Genomic DNA, 15827 nt, shown 5'->3' on the forward strand with positions numbered 1-15827 from the left:
AAAAAAAAAAAAAAATTTAAGAAAAGGAGGCTACAAGTAATAAAATCTGTTCTCAAACTATTTAAAGTTTATACTACTTTATTTCTTCTGATCATCTCCCTGTAATCTCCCTGGATCTGCTGCTCTCCTTGCAGTGACATTTTGTTGCCAGGACCGTGCTGTTCTCAGCTGTGCATATCCAGGACCCGAAACTACCCCTGCTGCTCCCTGGGTCGACCCCTCCAAGCTCCGGGGCAGCGAGCCGGGACCCAGCCCCCACACTCTCCCTGGTCTTTCCTGCTCTTCCTTTTCCAGACTCCTTGTGTGGCCGCCGGTGCTGGCGACTGTCGCCTACGCCTGGCCGTGGAGTGAGAGTGTGTGCTTTTGTATAGGCGTTCCCCGTTTGTGGTCTGGGAAACCCCGGCTAACGTCCTTTCTTCTCTTTCCAAACCTTCCCCAGCGTCTCCTTCGCCTCCAGCTTGGTGGCAGAGTCCTCTTGCCTCATGCTGCCTGCCTGCCTGCCCCCCTGCTTGCAGTGACCGAATTCCTGGTTGTGGTGTGCACCTCAGGGGCAGGTTCGTTCTGGAGCGTAAAGAGGCTTCTGGTTCCCTTCACCTGGGCCGGGGCTCATAGCGATAGCCCTTTGGTCTGGGACAGCGCTTCTCTCCCCCTTGGCCCCGGGGACGTTTGGGGCTGGACCCTTCCCTGTTGGGAGGTCTATCCTGTGTCCTGTGCTCCTCACCCGGCGTCTGCTCACAGCCCTTTGTCCCTCGCACCATCGCCCCAGTTGAGAGCGCCTGCTCCGGGACGTGGTCGGGGGCCCGTAGCAATAGCGCTCCAGCTTTCCTCTGTGTCTGTGACACCTGACACATGAAACCAGTTTTCCCCATCCGCCCTTTTCTCTCCCTCTCCCCCCTCCGTCGCGACCACACACTCTTTCTCACCCCTACCCCCTCAGCCTTATCAGAATGTCAGGGTAAACTGAGGAAGTATTGTCTGTGGAGCTGCACTGTTTGCCTAGCTCCACTTTCCCACAGGGGCACGTGTGGACTTCGTGGAGATCTCCAGCAGGTGCCTTTGGAGGGCGGGCTTTGAGTGCTGTCCTCAGACATTGACCTGGAGGGCACGGGGCGTACTTGACCAGCGTGTGTCTGTGAAGGAGCGTGAGCCAGTCACAGCCTTGGTGCTGTTGGGATGGGGACCAGAGGGGACTGGCAGAGACGTGAGACAGCAAGTGCGCGTAGTTGGCCTGCCATCTTTCTGAGCGTCCTCATGCCCTGCGCTTGACCTTATTTCTGCACCAGCCTCTTAAAAGACATTTTGACACGTCCCATTTTACAGATGGGGAAGTTGAGGGTCTGAGGAGCTTTGATTTGTTCAAGGCTACGTAGCTCCTGTCTGCAAAGCCCAAAGCTCTTTTGAATAATGCCTGGTGTGGTTTTTGTAGCCCCAAGTCACCGGGAACCCCTCTCTAGTCTGTCTCCGTTGCTTCCTTCAGCATGTCTTGTGCTCTTCCTTGGATTTTCCAAATTGTATCTGCCCCTTGGAATCCATTGATTTTTTTTTTTTTTAATTTATTTGTTGTTTTGCACAGGGAGGGAAAGAAGGTAGCAAAAACTGGGTGTCTTTAATGAAAAAGAATGGGAAGCTTTGATCTCATTTGTGTGTTTTGTCATGCTTTGGGGAATCAGCTTTTAAAGCAAAGCCAGATTTGGTGCGGCGGACAAGTCCCATCAGAGCCCTGGTGCCCTGGTTGGAGCTCTTCATGGAGTGATTTTAAGCCACTTAGTCGTTGGCTTTGGGGCTCTGGCTTCTCTCCTCTCCTAGTTTCTGGAGGATTCCAGCATCCTGGGTAGTTGTTGAGAAAGGCTGAGGATGTAGCCATCCCTTTAATTCACCCCGTTTGTTGAAAACCTCCTCTCGGCCCGCACGCCAGGATGCAGGTGTGGGTGGGTGATGTAGAGCTCACCCCCTCTTTCAGGAAACTTGGGAGGTGGTGAGGTGATTGAAAACAAATAATCACAAACACAAACTGCCCCAGCAGCTCTGAGTAGCAGGCAGTGGTTGAGGTTGATGTGGGGACCTCCTTAGATGAGCCATTGGAGAGAAGGCCAGACCCAGCAGGGACATTTAAGGGCGAGGTCAGAAGGACCTGTGGCAGAAGCCACAGAGACCCCGGGGCACTGGGAGAGCACTGGCTGTGTAGGAGCCAGCAGGCAGCCAGCGGGCACGGCAGCTCTCAAGTGAGGGCAGAGCGCTGTGCATGTATGTTGGGGGCCAAGCGGGGACCAGCTCAGGGAGGGCCTTGGGTGGCAGGGATCGCTGCGTGGTCTACGCCAGAGGACACACTTGATCACAGAGGGGAGGGTCCAGGAGACCACACACGGTTTGCCATTGGAATGGAAGTGTGGGGCCGCCACGTAAGGTGGCTTGGTGGGTGGTGGGACCATTTACTGGGCTGGGAGAGAAACAGACTGGAGATGGGTGAGGAGGAGGTGACGGAGGGGAGGGCGTTTGTAACTGTACTTCACCTGTGTTCCTCTTGAGATGCCTGTGGGATGTCCAGGCGGAGGCATCAGGCAAACGGGTGAGCGTCCAAGTAGGGCAGCCGTGGTCCCACTCCACAGGGAGCGGGAGATCCCTGGGAGCGAGACCGGTGGAGGAGAAGCAGGGTAACGGGCTGCTCTCCCTGCAGCCGAGAGAGGAGAGCACTTGAACAGGAGGCACCGGTGGCTGCCGAGATATGGTGAGTCAGATGAGGGCAGGAGAGTGTCCCCGGGATGTGCGGGTCAGTTTACGGGATGGTCTTTTTTCTTTGAAGTCAGCAGTCATGGGAACCCTTGGGTGCTCTGTTGTCACCCACAGGGTTCCCAGCTGTTCTGACCCTCCGGGACGTGTGCTGGGATGTGCTGTGGCCTAGAGTCCCTGGTGCAGCGAGGGCCGTGGTTGAGGGTGTATAGATTCTCGGCATAATATTCAAAAGCAAATTGGCATGTGTCTCATCACGGTTCTAACTTTGGCTATTGTGTTTGTAATTTCTTAACTTCTTACAGATTATTTAAGTTAGTTAGAAATTTTATCACAGTGTTACTGTATTTCATGATTCTGAGATGCACTTTTTTTCCGGATTGTAGTGTCTTTGAAATCAGGATGTGTTTTACAAAGCATCAAGATTTAGATCTAATAAAAAACACTATGTATGTTATTTTACTTGTTCATCATCTAAATTAATAAGAGTGACATAACTGTTAACATACATATTCAGTGTATAGTTTTCCAGGAGAGCTTTCATGGCTCTAAGGGTTTTTTCATTATTTAAATTGTACTGACAAAAGAACAGGAGAAGATTTGGCTACAGGTAGAGGTTAGGTCGTCTTTGTGTGGCCTGGGACTGAGGTCCCTGTGGGTCATCTGGAAGGAGGAGTGTGCACGACGATGTGTGAGGAGGCAGAGGGGGAGAAGTTCCAGGGCAATGCTCTGGAAGGGGAGGCCCCTCGTTCTTGGTGACGTTGTCCTTTCTGCCATTTTCACCCGAAGAAGTCCTAACACAAGAGAACTAGGGAGCATTTGCAGGAAGGAGGGAAACTCAGGCCTCATTTGGGACTGGATTTGTCAATTAGGTCATGGCTGACCTTCAGGACAGGTCCCGGGTTGTTTTTAATGGAGTGTTGTTTAGAAGTGGGGCACATCTTGGGTGTGTCTAATCTGAGAAAGTTGAGTGACCGAAGGGCCTCCTCACCAGCTTCTGCGGCAGGATTTCCTTTGGGGCTCCCGGATGCGGGCTTCTGCGAGGGTACTGATAGGAAGTTCATGGGCAGGGTGGTGGTCTTGTTTGGTCTGGGGGTTTTGTTTGTTCGTTTGTTTTCTTTGCTTCTTGACAAAAACTCCGAACTCCATTATGGAGCCTTCCCGTTCTCAAAGCTGTAATGCAGGGAATCAGGAGTGCTACTAACTTGTAAATTTGCTCGCAAGAATGTGTTAGGAGGCACTTTGTTCACGTGTCACAGGAGTTTGAAGTGGAAGCTTTGGGCGAGGCCCCCAGGTGGCTGCTGATCCAGATCTGTCCATGGAAGGCAAACGTGGCCAGTGGAGGCGTGTGCCCGCAGGGGAGGGTCAGAGAACTGGGAAACCGAGAAAGGAGAAACTGAACAGCGACCACAAAAGCAGGGACTTCCCGCCCTTTCTCTAAAAGATTCTGACCAGGAAGCCCGGCACTCTGTCGCAGCGGGTCCACGGACACACCTTAAGAAACAGAGACACAACTCCGAGACGCACAGACAGCCCCGCAAGGGCCACGGCAGAATGCTCGCCACCCACAAGCAGCTAACGGCCCCATCCCAGCTATGTCGTTCTGGCGGGACACAGATTTGTCACATGAGGAATTTGCTAAATTATCAAAAACTTACTGTAATAAGTCTTCAAGAAGAATATTTCTGGGACGCCTGGGTGGCTCATTCGGTTAAACGTCCGACTTTGGTTCAGGTCATGATCTCGCAGACTGTGAGATCAAGCCCTGCATTGGGCTCTGTGCTGACAGCTTGGAACTTGGAACCGGCTTCAGATTCTGTGTCTCCCTTTCTCTCTCTTTCTGCCCCCCCTTGTCCCTCCTGGGCAGACTGACTTCGGTTCAGAAGGAGTGACCTTGAGGCTGGGGGAGGGAGTCATGGGGGTGGCCAGTGGTCAGTCCCTTGCCTGTGGCCTCCCCTGTCCCCAGCTCATCCATCATGTTTTCTTTCTCGTTGTAACCATTTGTTCTCAGTTCTAAAATCACAGTATTTCTTATTTGGAAGATTACTTAAAAATCATTCTTGTCCAACTTGTTCGTTTTAAGTTATTGTCCTTTGGGATTTAAATCTTATATTGTAGGGGTGCTTGGCTGGCTCAGTCGGTAGAGCATGTGACTCTTGATCTCAGGGTTGTAAGTTCGAGCTCCACGTTGAGTGAAGACATTGCTTAAAAATAAAATCTTTAAAAAAATACAAATAAATCTTAAACTGTAAAGTATTCTTATTTTTTAAAATCTGTAAGCACTAAGCAAACGAAGAGAACAAGTCTATCTATCTGAACAGCTATGTTCTTTTTCTTGCTAGTTGATCTTTACCATCTCAAAGGTGATTATCACCTCTCCCCAGTTTGATCGCTGTGTGCATTTAATGAGCGTTTTCTTTATTTTTATGACTCCAAAGCTTTGCGGACCCAGCTGTTCTAGGGTCCTTCTGGGGGAATCAGAACAGGCAAATCTTGCAGAGCAATTGTGTGTCCCACCTGGTGTTTGCTTTGGTGTCATTTTCTGACTTTAAGTGGAGGTTGGGGAGAAGTAAAGCTTCCAGATGGGCCAAAGGAAGGATGTCAGAGGAGCGTGGGTCTGGACCCCAGTGGAGATGTGGAAGATTTGGGCCATCTCCGGGAATCCCAGCCTCACGTGGATATGGGCGCGAGAGAGGACGCTCTTTCACGCCGTCCTGTCTTGGTCAGTTCCTACTGTGTACTGTTTGCATTAGTCTTTGCAGACGTGACAGCCTATTCTTGGACACGTAATGTACGAGAACTTTTTTCTAGGAAGAACGCCAGGATAAAATTTATTCTATGTACTGCTTATGCACATCTGTGGTTGTATCCTTAGGCTAGGATACAGGGCTTATAGAAAAATGGGTTTGGTGCCGCTTCCTCAACTATGTAACCATAACAATCCTGATAAAAGTACTTGTTAGATTCCTTGAAATATTAAGGAATACCAAAATATAAAAGGTTTGCTTTTCGAGTTTGTTTGATGGACAGAGGTGTGAATGGTGACTGAGTTATGGTGACATGCAAAGAGCATGTGGCCAGATCTAGCACAACCTGGAGGGGGCGAGCATGCTCTACACCCCGCAGCTGTGGGCCAGTGCGCTTTGTGTTGACCTGCGGTGACTCCTGGCTTACAGTGTTCACATGCAGGGTAGAATCGTGATTGAACCGTTGTGACTTCTCCAGCACACTCACCTCCTCCTTCCATGATGAGGAATTGCATGTGAACTCGTTCAAGTTCCACAAATGCGTACTGCTTGTATTTTAAGGCTTTTGCTGGATACTGTTATTTTGCCTTGCAGCAAAAGCTGCGTGCCCGGCTCCAGTATGAAACAGTTCTCCTGAGGCTGGGGTTGTCACTCTGTCCTTTGATAGGAGAAAATGGTATTTCCTTATTTTGATTTGCATTTCTTTGATTACTAGTGAGAATTAAAGTGCTTAGGTTTAGAGACTTGCACTTCTTCCTTGAGTGGCTTAGCTCCTGTCTTTCTCCAGTTTTTCTGTTAGATTCTCTTAGAACACTTGACAAAAAAGCAAGGTGGTTAGCCCTCTGTCAAGGTAAGCTCCAGAGAGGTTAAGAGCTGGGGGGACTCAATTGCTCCATCACCCACTGTGCTCCTACCGCCAGGCATGCCGCCTGGATATGGTACCCCCTTCTGGGCCCCAGTTACTTCTCCTGTAACTTGGGGTTGGCCCTGAGTTAGTTCCTCCCTTGGCAATTGAGTATTAAATGAGCTGCTGCTTGTTGGGCGCTGAACACAGAGCCTGGCACAGAGAACTTGAGAAGTAAAGACCGGCCAAGAGGAAGAGACAGAATACCTGGTGATCATTGGCTTTGTCTTGTGTGTTTCACTTATTGTTTCCTAGTTTGTTGATTGCCTTTGCATTTGTTCGCAGCAGATTTGGTCGTGGAGAAATTGTCAATTCTTTGGTAGTCTGGCCTCTGGCACTTTGCCTTTATGGAACCGTCTGCCACTGCTTCAGACTCACCGTGTGCTTTTTTTCTTTTAAATGTTTTGTTTTCTTCTCACTGTAAAAGTACATGCATGTTCATTTTGGAAAATCTGGAAAAGTATAAAGCTTAAAACGATAAAGCACTCCCCTGTGGAACTTTAACAAATAGAAATGCTTCTGGCTCCACATCAGCTTTGTGAATCATAGTCTTTGGGAGGGAGGAATGGGGAATTTGTGTTTCAAGAGGTTTTACTGGGGATTAGTTAGGGAGCACTGCTTTATATTTTCTTTTGACAAAGGCCTTTACCACCTTTGCATTACAAAATACTCATCTTAATCACCTTCTGGGACCTGGGACCTTGACGGTTTTAAATTTTATATTAAAATTTAAATCTTCAGTGTTTTCTACTGATTCCTCTGCTTTCTTTTTTCTCCAATGTAGAATGTTTTCTGGTTATAAAAATGGTAGACGCGGGGCGCATAAGTGACTCAGTCAGTTGAGCATCCAACTCTTGGTTTCGGCCTAGAACACCATCTCCCATTTCATGAGTTCGAACCCTGCATCGGGCTTTGCGTGACATCTTGGAGCCTGCATGGGATTCTCTCTCTCCCTCTCTCTTTGCCCTGTGCGCATGTACATGCTGTCTCTCCCTCCCTCTCCCTCTCCCTCTCTCTTTCTCAAAATAAATAAATAAACCTAAAAAAAAAAAAAAAGAAAACAAGAAAACCAGTGGGAGATTGTCTTTAACCAAAAAAAAAAAAAAAGGTAGACACTTGTAAAACATTCAAACCATACATAATTATAAACATGATCTCACCCCTGTGAAGGGATGACCACCAGATAATCATAAGAAAGTTTTTAAGTTATTTTTTGTTGCTGTTGTTTATTTACTTACTTTTTAGAGAGAATGAGAATGAGAGAAAGCACAAGTGGGGGAGGGGCAGAGAGAGAGAGAGAGAGAGAGAGAGAGAGAGAGAGAATGAAAATGAATCCCAAGCCGGCTCTGCAGGGATAGAGGAGATACAGAGCTCAAACTCACAATCCGTGAGATCATGACCTGAGCTGAAATCAAGAGTTGGACACTTAACCAACCTGAGCCACCCAGGTGCCCCTGTAACAAGGTTTTTTTAAAGAACAGATACAAACATAAAAAGTTAATAAGGAAAAACAATGATTTTATGGTTTTATTTTAGAACTTCCTTTTTTTAGTTTAATATGTTTAACATAGACAGCTTTTCATGAGAGCATAAAGGTCTCCATTTTTATTATTATCCTCATGTAACAATCCTTTCACTACGTCTCACAATCTTTGCGGGGGTTGGGGTCAAGGATTTGGACGGAGTTTGGCTGGGCCTTTCTTCCCATGGATTTGACTGGGGTCGCTTAAGGTCTGCCTTATTTTTCATGGCTGCATATTATTTCAATAGGTCTATAGTCATAATTGAACTAACTAGTCTACCTACAGGATTTAGAAGTGTTCCCACTTTCAATAATTTAATCAAGATACGAGGCCTGTCTTTGCGCAGACATGTGCATGTGCTAGTCCAGTTTCTTACCTCCCTGATAGTAAGTTACAAAAAGTGAAACTGCTGGTTCAAAGCAGTGCAACTTTCCTTTTGGGTGCTGGTTGCTTTCCAGAGTTCGCCCTCAGTTGCATCATCACCACAGCACCTGAGATTTTTTTTTTCCTGTATAGCCTAATCAATACCAGTTATATTTTTATTTTGGTCAGATTGGTAGGTGAAAAATGCCTTTTTATCTTAATTTCATTTTTTTTTTGATGGTGAGAGAGAGCTTTTCCAAAAACCATTTTATTGAGATATAACTCACCCCATACAGTTCCTGCCTTGAAAGTGTGTAATTCATTGGTGTTTAGTGCATTCTGTAACCATCACCACAATTAATTTTAGTTCTGTCATCCTGAAGAGAAACCCTGTACCATTTGCACTCACTCCTCATTTTCCGTGACCCCCCCCGCCCCCGGGCCAGAAGCAACCAGTAATGTATTTTCTGCCCCCGTAGAGTTACCTATTCTAGATATTTCAAAGAAATGGTATTATACAGTGTGTGCTCTTTTGTGACTGGCTGTTTTCACAGAGCATGATGTTTTCAGAGTTCATACTGTAGCACGTGTCAGTACCTTTTCATGGCTGAATAATACTCCATTTTGGATATTTCACGTTTTGTTTTTTCATTCATCAGTTAATGAGCATTTGAGTTGTTTCTGTTTTTTTGGCTGTTAGGAATAAAGCTGCTACACACATCTGTGTGCACATTTTTGTGTGGTCGTATTTCTCGGTTCTCTTGGGTAGATGCTTGGGGGGGGAGGGCGGGGAATGCTGGGTCTCTTGGTGACCCTAGGTTAACTTTACGACGAGCTGCCAGACTGCTCTCCACAGTGGCTCCATGGTGCAGTTTTCCACAGGCTCACCAACACGTGTTCTGTCTCCTTCTGTCTATCTGTCTGTCATCATTGATTGTAGCCATCCTGCTGGGGTTGTGAAGTTGTATTTCATTGTGGTTCTGATTTCTGTTTCCCTGGTGGCTAATGGCACTGATGACTGATGATGTTGAGCATCTATTCATGTGTTTATTGATCATTTGTATATCTTCTTTTTTTAAAAAAAATTTTTTTTAACGTTTATTTATTAAAAAAAATTTTTTTTTCAACGTTTTTTATTTATTTTTGGGACAGAGAGAGACAGAGCATGAACGGGGGAGGGGCAGAGAGAGAGGGAGACACAGAATCAGAAACAGGCTCCAGGCTCCGAGCCATCAGCCCAGAGCCTGACGCGGGGCTCGAACTCACAGATCGAGATCGTGACCTGGCTGAAGTCGGACGCTTAACCGACTGCGCCACCCAGGCGCCCCAACGTTTATTTATTTTTGAGACAGAGAGAGACAGAGCATGAATGGGGGAGGGTCAGAGAGAGAGGGAGACACAGAATCTGAAACAGGCTCCAGGCTCTGAGCAGTCAGCACAGAGCCCGATGCGGGGCTCGAACTCACATACCGCGAGATCGTGACCCGAGCCGAAGTCGGACGCTCAATCCACTGAGCCACCCAGGCGCCCCTGTATATCTTCTTTGGAGAAGCAGTCAGGTCCTATGCCCATCTTTAAATTAGATTATTTGTCTGTTTATCATGGAGTTGTGAACGTTCTTGGTGTGTTTTAGATGCAAGTCCCCATCACATCTATGATTTTCTCCCATCCTTCGGGCTGTCCTTTGACTTTCTCATGGGTGGCCTTTGAAGCAGAACCGTATTTAATTTTAATGACATTCAGTTTATCTTTGTTGTTGGCTATTGTTTGTGCTTTTGGTGGCATATCTAAGAACTCACTGCCTAATCCAAGGTCATGAAAATCTCTTACAATTTCTCTAAGAGTTTTGTGGTTTCAGTGCTCACTGTTAGGACTTCGGTTCATTTTGAGTTAATATTTGAGTATGACGTGAGGAAGGCCCACCTTGGCGCTTCTGCGTGTGAGTGTCCAGGCCTGCCCTCTTCACACTAGTGGTTGGGCAGACTCTTGACTCTGTCCAGGGGTCCTGGCACTGAGGCACAGGACATGTTTTACGTTTGCTGTTTACTCGTGTGTCCTCGGTTAAGGTGCCGGTACATTTTTCCCCCAAACTTTTTAGCGGAATAGTTACATTTTTAAATTGTTTCCTCCTCAGAGCTCTTTCTAGGATAACAAATGCCACAACCTTTCTGGACAACAGTTTGACACCATGTCATCAGTTTTGGCAGTGGTCCTGTCTTTTGACTATTTCTGCTTCTAAAAAAAAACTATTTTTTTCTCCTCAGTTTTTTCACTTAAACTTTATTGTTTGTGTTCACTTTTTCTTCCCATCATTCTAAAAATATTCTATATTTTTTTCTAGTACTTTTATCACCTTTAATCTGTGTTCACTGTAATCCACCTGGAGCTGATTTTTATATGTAGGTTGGTGCAGGGGTCACAGATTGCTGCCATCGCTGTCCGGTTTGAGACAACACCTGATGATCTGTCTGCTCATTTCATGTGTACACGTGTCTTTTGTAGCTCTGTACCTCTGGTGTCTGGCAAGATAGGTTCTCCCTTTATTTTTACTGTTTTTCAGAATTTTCTTGGCTGTTACAGAAGCAAAAGTACATAAAACGTATTCGCTTCTTCTGAGCGAACTTACAACATGGCAGCGTTTTTTGTTTAAAGGGAGGTTCTCGCCTGAGCACTTTTCCTTCACTTCCCGGCCCGCCTGGGCGGGGAGCACCGAGCAGAGAAGTCGTCGGTAGCCCCTGACGGGCGTTTCTGACAGATTTCGGGAAACTTGCAGTTTGTGTAGCTCCTTCGTCCTCTTCAGACATCGGTCTGTGAATGGAGGTGCTGAAGTGTGTCCTGCGTTTCCACGCGCCTCGCTCCCCGGACTAGCCCTGCGCAGGTGTGCGAAGTCCTCGGGACGGCCAGCACAGGCACCCGAGACGGGTCTTCCGTTCCATTTTGTCCGGGACCCTGTCTGCAATGTGTAGAGCTCATTAGGCATCTGCTGACACACGTGCGCCTTGTACTTTGCATCCATGCTCTTTCGACGTGGTGGGCTTTCAGAGTATGGTCAGTATAGTTCAAAACATGCTGAAGAACATCCCAAATGAGACACAGTGCGTTAATTTTTAGTAACTTTAAAAGCAGTTTGTTTGTTTGTTTGTTTGTTTATTTATTTATTTGTAGTGTTTAGTTTTGAGAGAAAGAGACAGAGCACAAACAGGGGAGGGTCAGAGAGAGAGAGGGAGACACAGAATCCGAAGCAGGCTCCAGGCTCCAAGCTGTCCGCGCAAAACCCGACGCGGTGCTCGAACTCACAAACCGCGAGATCATGACCTGAGCCAGAGTCGGATGCTTAACTGACTGAGCCCCCCAGGCGCCCCAAAAGCAGTCTGTTTATAATTTAATTATAAGGTTAGGAGTTTTACCTGACTTTTATACGATTTATATCTTTGTATGTAGCATTTCTGTATTTTATATTCTTATTTTTTTCTAAAGATGTTGAGTATCACATGTCACTACATCTCAGTTCTTTTTTCTTTTTCTTTTTTTTTTTTTTTAAGTTGGTTTATTTATTTGGAGAGAGGGTGAGAGGGAAAATTCCAAGCAGGCTCCGCACCATCAGTGCAAAGCTCGATGTAGGGCTCATTCTCACAAAGCGTGAGATGTGACCCAAGCTGAAGTCAAGAGTCAGGCTCTCCACCTACTGAGCCGTACAGGCGCTCCTCATGTTAGGAAATAGGACAACTGATGTGGTCTCTTCAACAAGTCAGCATCATGAAAAAAATAAAAGGGGGAGGGAGGCAGTAGATGAAGAACCTTAACAACCACCACCAAATATGGGGCATGGACTTTAATCGGGTCCTGATCTGTGCAAACCAACTCTAAAAGGTGTTTTGGGGACAACTGGAGAAATTTGCACATGGACTAAGTATTAACGGGTATTAAAGCATCGTTCCTTTTGTTAGGTGTATAATGGTATCCTTACTGGTCTACTTCACTGTATATTTGAAATTTTGGTAATAAATGCACGAGAGAGGCCTAAACAAGGGTCCTCTTGCATTTGTCCACTCCTGTTGATTTCTGGTTGGGCTTTCTCTCTGGGGGAGTAAGCTGATCGAGGAGGAGAGTTTTCACATCAGTACTGAATGTTGCTGGGGGCATAGTCAGAGGCTATTTATCAAAGCTGTATTTAAGTTGCAAGAAAAGGGTGAGGGTACGGTTTATGTTGAGCAGTGGGAGATTGGATAAATGTATAGCCGTATGCTCATTACAAATCATGCTGTCATATCGTATGAAACAACGATATGGACAGAGCCTGAAGTAGACACCAAGTCGTGTGTGTGTGTGTGTGTGTGTGTGTGTGTGTGTGTGTGTGTGTGGCGGGGGAGGGGACAAGACTATCGATTATGGTTCGTACATATGCGTGTACATGGATGAAAAGACTGGAAGAAGAAAAACCTATCAACTCTTAAGCAGTGGACTCCTGGATATTGGGATTTCAAGTGTTAATTATTTCCTTCATAACTCTGTTGCTGTTCACATTTTCTGCAGCACGTATTTAATACTTTTGTAACCAGCAAAAAATAAACATAAGGAAGAGAAGTTCTTTTCTCTTACAAGTTAAGTGCTTCTCCAGTCAGGATGCTCAACTTCTCAGTTGGGACTTTGCTTTTTCTTTAGACCATAGTTAGGCTTCCAGGAGTTGTGCTTCTGAGGCTTTTCTGAGTTCTTATAAAACCCAAACAGAAAACCCTGTAAGTTTTTAAAAATGAGCTTTGGTTCATTAAAAAATATTTGTATAGTTTTTTTCTCCTAATTGCAAGTAGCTTTTTTTAATGTTTATGTATTTATTTTGAGAGAGAGAGAGAGAGAGAGAGTGCAAGTGGGCGAGGGGCAGAGAGAGAGGGAGAGAGAGAATCCCAAGCCGACTCTCTGTTGTCAGTGCAGAGCCCGCCGTGGGGCTGATCCCACGAACTGTGAGATCCTGACCTGAGCTGAAATCAAGAGTCAGACACTTAACTGACTGAGTCACCCAGTCGCCCCAACAGATAGATAGCTTTGACTCTTAATTTGAAAAGTGCGAGAGGTGGTGTGGTTTAGGGGAGGCAGGGGGTGTTGGGAAACGGGCTGGGAGCCCTTCCAGGTCCCTGCACAAGAGAAGGTGAGCAGCCCCTGTACTGTGGACTCTGTTGTTGCATATTAGGAGTGTCCCATTCCTCTCGCTTCTTGAGTGTCATGGAGTTTGTCTGAAGGGCATCGGCCATCTGCAAAGAGTAAGAAGGCTCCTTGGGCCCCCTTTTCCCTTTGCTTTGCAGTCAAGAGGCATGGTCGCCCCGGCTTGTTAGTTTGCAAGGATGAAAGCAATTAAATTCTGTTTCTGTACATTAACAGATCATCAGACACTTTTTGAAACAATTGTCAGAAAAATTGTCCATTGAAATTTTAATAGAAGGCAAAGCAATTCACGAGCATTACCACTTGTACCAGAGGGTCGTGTTAAGTGTCCTGTTATTCTCTGAGGAGAGGTAACGAGTGAGGGTGTCCTTCTGGTCACAAGATAATGAGATCCACACTGGCTCCGGTGCTTCTGGTGTATTGGATATTTGCATTGGGCTGTGATTGGTCAGGCCTTGACAGTCCCCTTAATTAGGTTGAACCATTTGAAATTGCCAGCCTTGGGCCACTGGGCCTATGAAAACAGCAGTTTCCTATAGTTTGAGCTAAGCCAGTCCACAGCTTCTCCTGCACTTGACTAGGTCGTAGAATAAGCTGGGCTTTGGTTACTGCAGTTAAAGAACAGGTGTCGTTTTCTTGCTCCGAGGTGCTCGCACATGAGTGAACTTTAGTTTTATTTGTATTTTTTCAAATGTTATTTACTTATTTTAAGAGAGAAAGAGAACACACGTGTGCAAGCAGGGAGGAGCAGAGAAAAAGGGGGAGAACCGATCCCAAGCAGGCTCCGTGCTGTCAGCACAGAGCCAGATAAGGGGCTCTCTCACCCCTGAATCATGAGATTGTGACCAGAGCTGAAATCAAGAGTCAGCTGCTTAACCGACTGAGCCCCCCTGGTGCCCCACGAGTGAACTGTAATCAGCCCTCTGAGTTGGTTTGGTTTATTTCTGTGCTCCTGGACCTTCCTTAAAATTGCTGATGAGTTGAAGAAAACCACGCCAGCCCCCTTCTCTCTGTGGCTAGTGTGGTCCGTCAGCTTTAACATGAGTTTGAAAAACAGTGAACATGAGTTAGGCCTCTGGAAGCTTATTAAAGTATCTTTATTAATTTGTTTTATTTTAGTCTCAGATGCAAACTTCGGTGGGAATTGTACCCACACAAGCGATCACAGCAGGCCCCACTGCAGATCCTGAAAAGCGCAAACTGATACAGCAGCAGCTGGTTCTACTGCTTCATGCTCACAAGTGTCAGAGACGAGAACAAGCGAACGGAGAGGTTCGGGCCTGCTCTCTCCCGCATTGCCGAACCATGAAGAATGTTTTGAATCACATGACACACTGTCAGGCTGGGAAAGCCTGTCAAGGTAAGTGCTGTTTTCTGAAATCCCGGTGGCATGGCTTAGGATAAAATTTGTCTGTAGTGTCCTTCAGTAGCTCTCTCGTGAATAAGGTTCCTAGAACCTACGTCCCCACGCACCAGCCCGTCACGTGCCGCTGGGGCGCTTACCTGCTTGGGACGACGGCGGTTTGGTTTCCTAAGATTCTGTGCGCTTTTACTGGGCCAGGCTGCGCCCTGCCTCTGTTCTCTTTCTCCTTCCTCTGTCACGGAAGACATTTGTCACTTCTTGAGCCCTGTCTTCATCATACGTGTTTAGCTCCGGTTTTCTTCGGGCGGCGTGGCACAGGCACGCACGCACACCTTCCCTGAACCTCGAGCATCGGTCTTGCAGCTGTTTCGTGTGTTCTGGCCGTGGGGCCCCCGCCTCGCTCCTCTGCCCTTTCGTCTTGAGGCCGATCAGGATACCAGCGAAGTCGTCCTAGGTGACGATCCGTGACATGGGAAACCGTGTGCACCGTATCATCCCTGCCCCCTCCTGCCTTCTCCTGGAGAAGGGGGTGATTCAGGCGCGTCCTGTGCTCCCTTCCCCCTCTTCTGTGGCGGACGCCTTGAGTCTGCAGAGGAAAGTGTTTCTTACTAACAACTGTGCTTTCTTTCGTCTTTATCCTCCTCTCTGTCTTCTTACTTGTGCTCCTAAACCTTAGGGAGAATCTCTCCCTGACCTCCCTCTCTCCCTTGGTGACATATGTGAGCCCCCGGCATAACCCTGATCCTGATGGAGAAGTAGGAGCGGGCCATGCTGGGCCTTTAGAAAAAAATCACAGTGCCTTAGTACAGAGTGAAAATCAAGACTGAGAGTAACCACTAGGTTCCGTCACTCTCTCAAGTACTTAGAGAAGTGACCGGCGTCCACTTTAGACTCTCCACAGACTTCTCATGTGCTTCTCTGTATGTATTTCTTGAACTGCAGTATTTATTTAGATGGTTTCATCCTTCAACATAACGTAGAAATTTTATTTTCAATAGTGACACGACGTAATTATTATTTGTCCTACCTTTCATTCCAACCGT

The 15827-nt window shown here is 46.8% G+C and overlaps 1 protein-coding gene across 4 annotated transcripts in view; it reads left to right on the top strand.

Annotated features, from left to right (window-relative positions):
* The window catches only part of CREBBP (CREB binding protein), a 127112-nt gene that overhangs the window by 59290 nt on the left and 51995 nt on the right, over nt 1–15827 (top strand). For all 4 annotated transcript variants that reach the window (XM_058710575.1, XM_058710573.1, XM_058710574.1 and 1 more), the window contains one exon: nt 14541–14781. In XM_058710575.1, coding sequence (XP_058566558.1) covers nt 14541–14781 — 241 coding nt within the window. The remainder of the gene's footprint in view (nt 1–14540; nt 14782–15827) is intronic.

This window comes from Neofelis nebulosa, chromosome 18, assembly GCF_028018385.1.
Source record: "Neofelis nebulosa isolate mNeoNeb1 chromosome 18, mNeoNeb1.pri, whole genome shotgun sequence".
In the NCBI taxonomy this organism is placed as follows: Eukaryota; Metazoa; Chordata; class Mammalia; order Carnivora; family Felidae; genus Neofelis; species Neofelis nebulosa.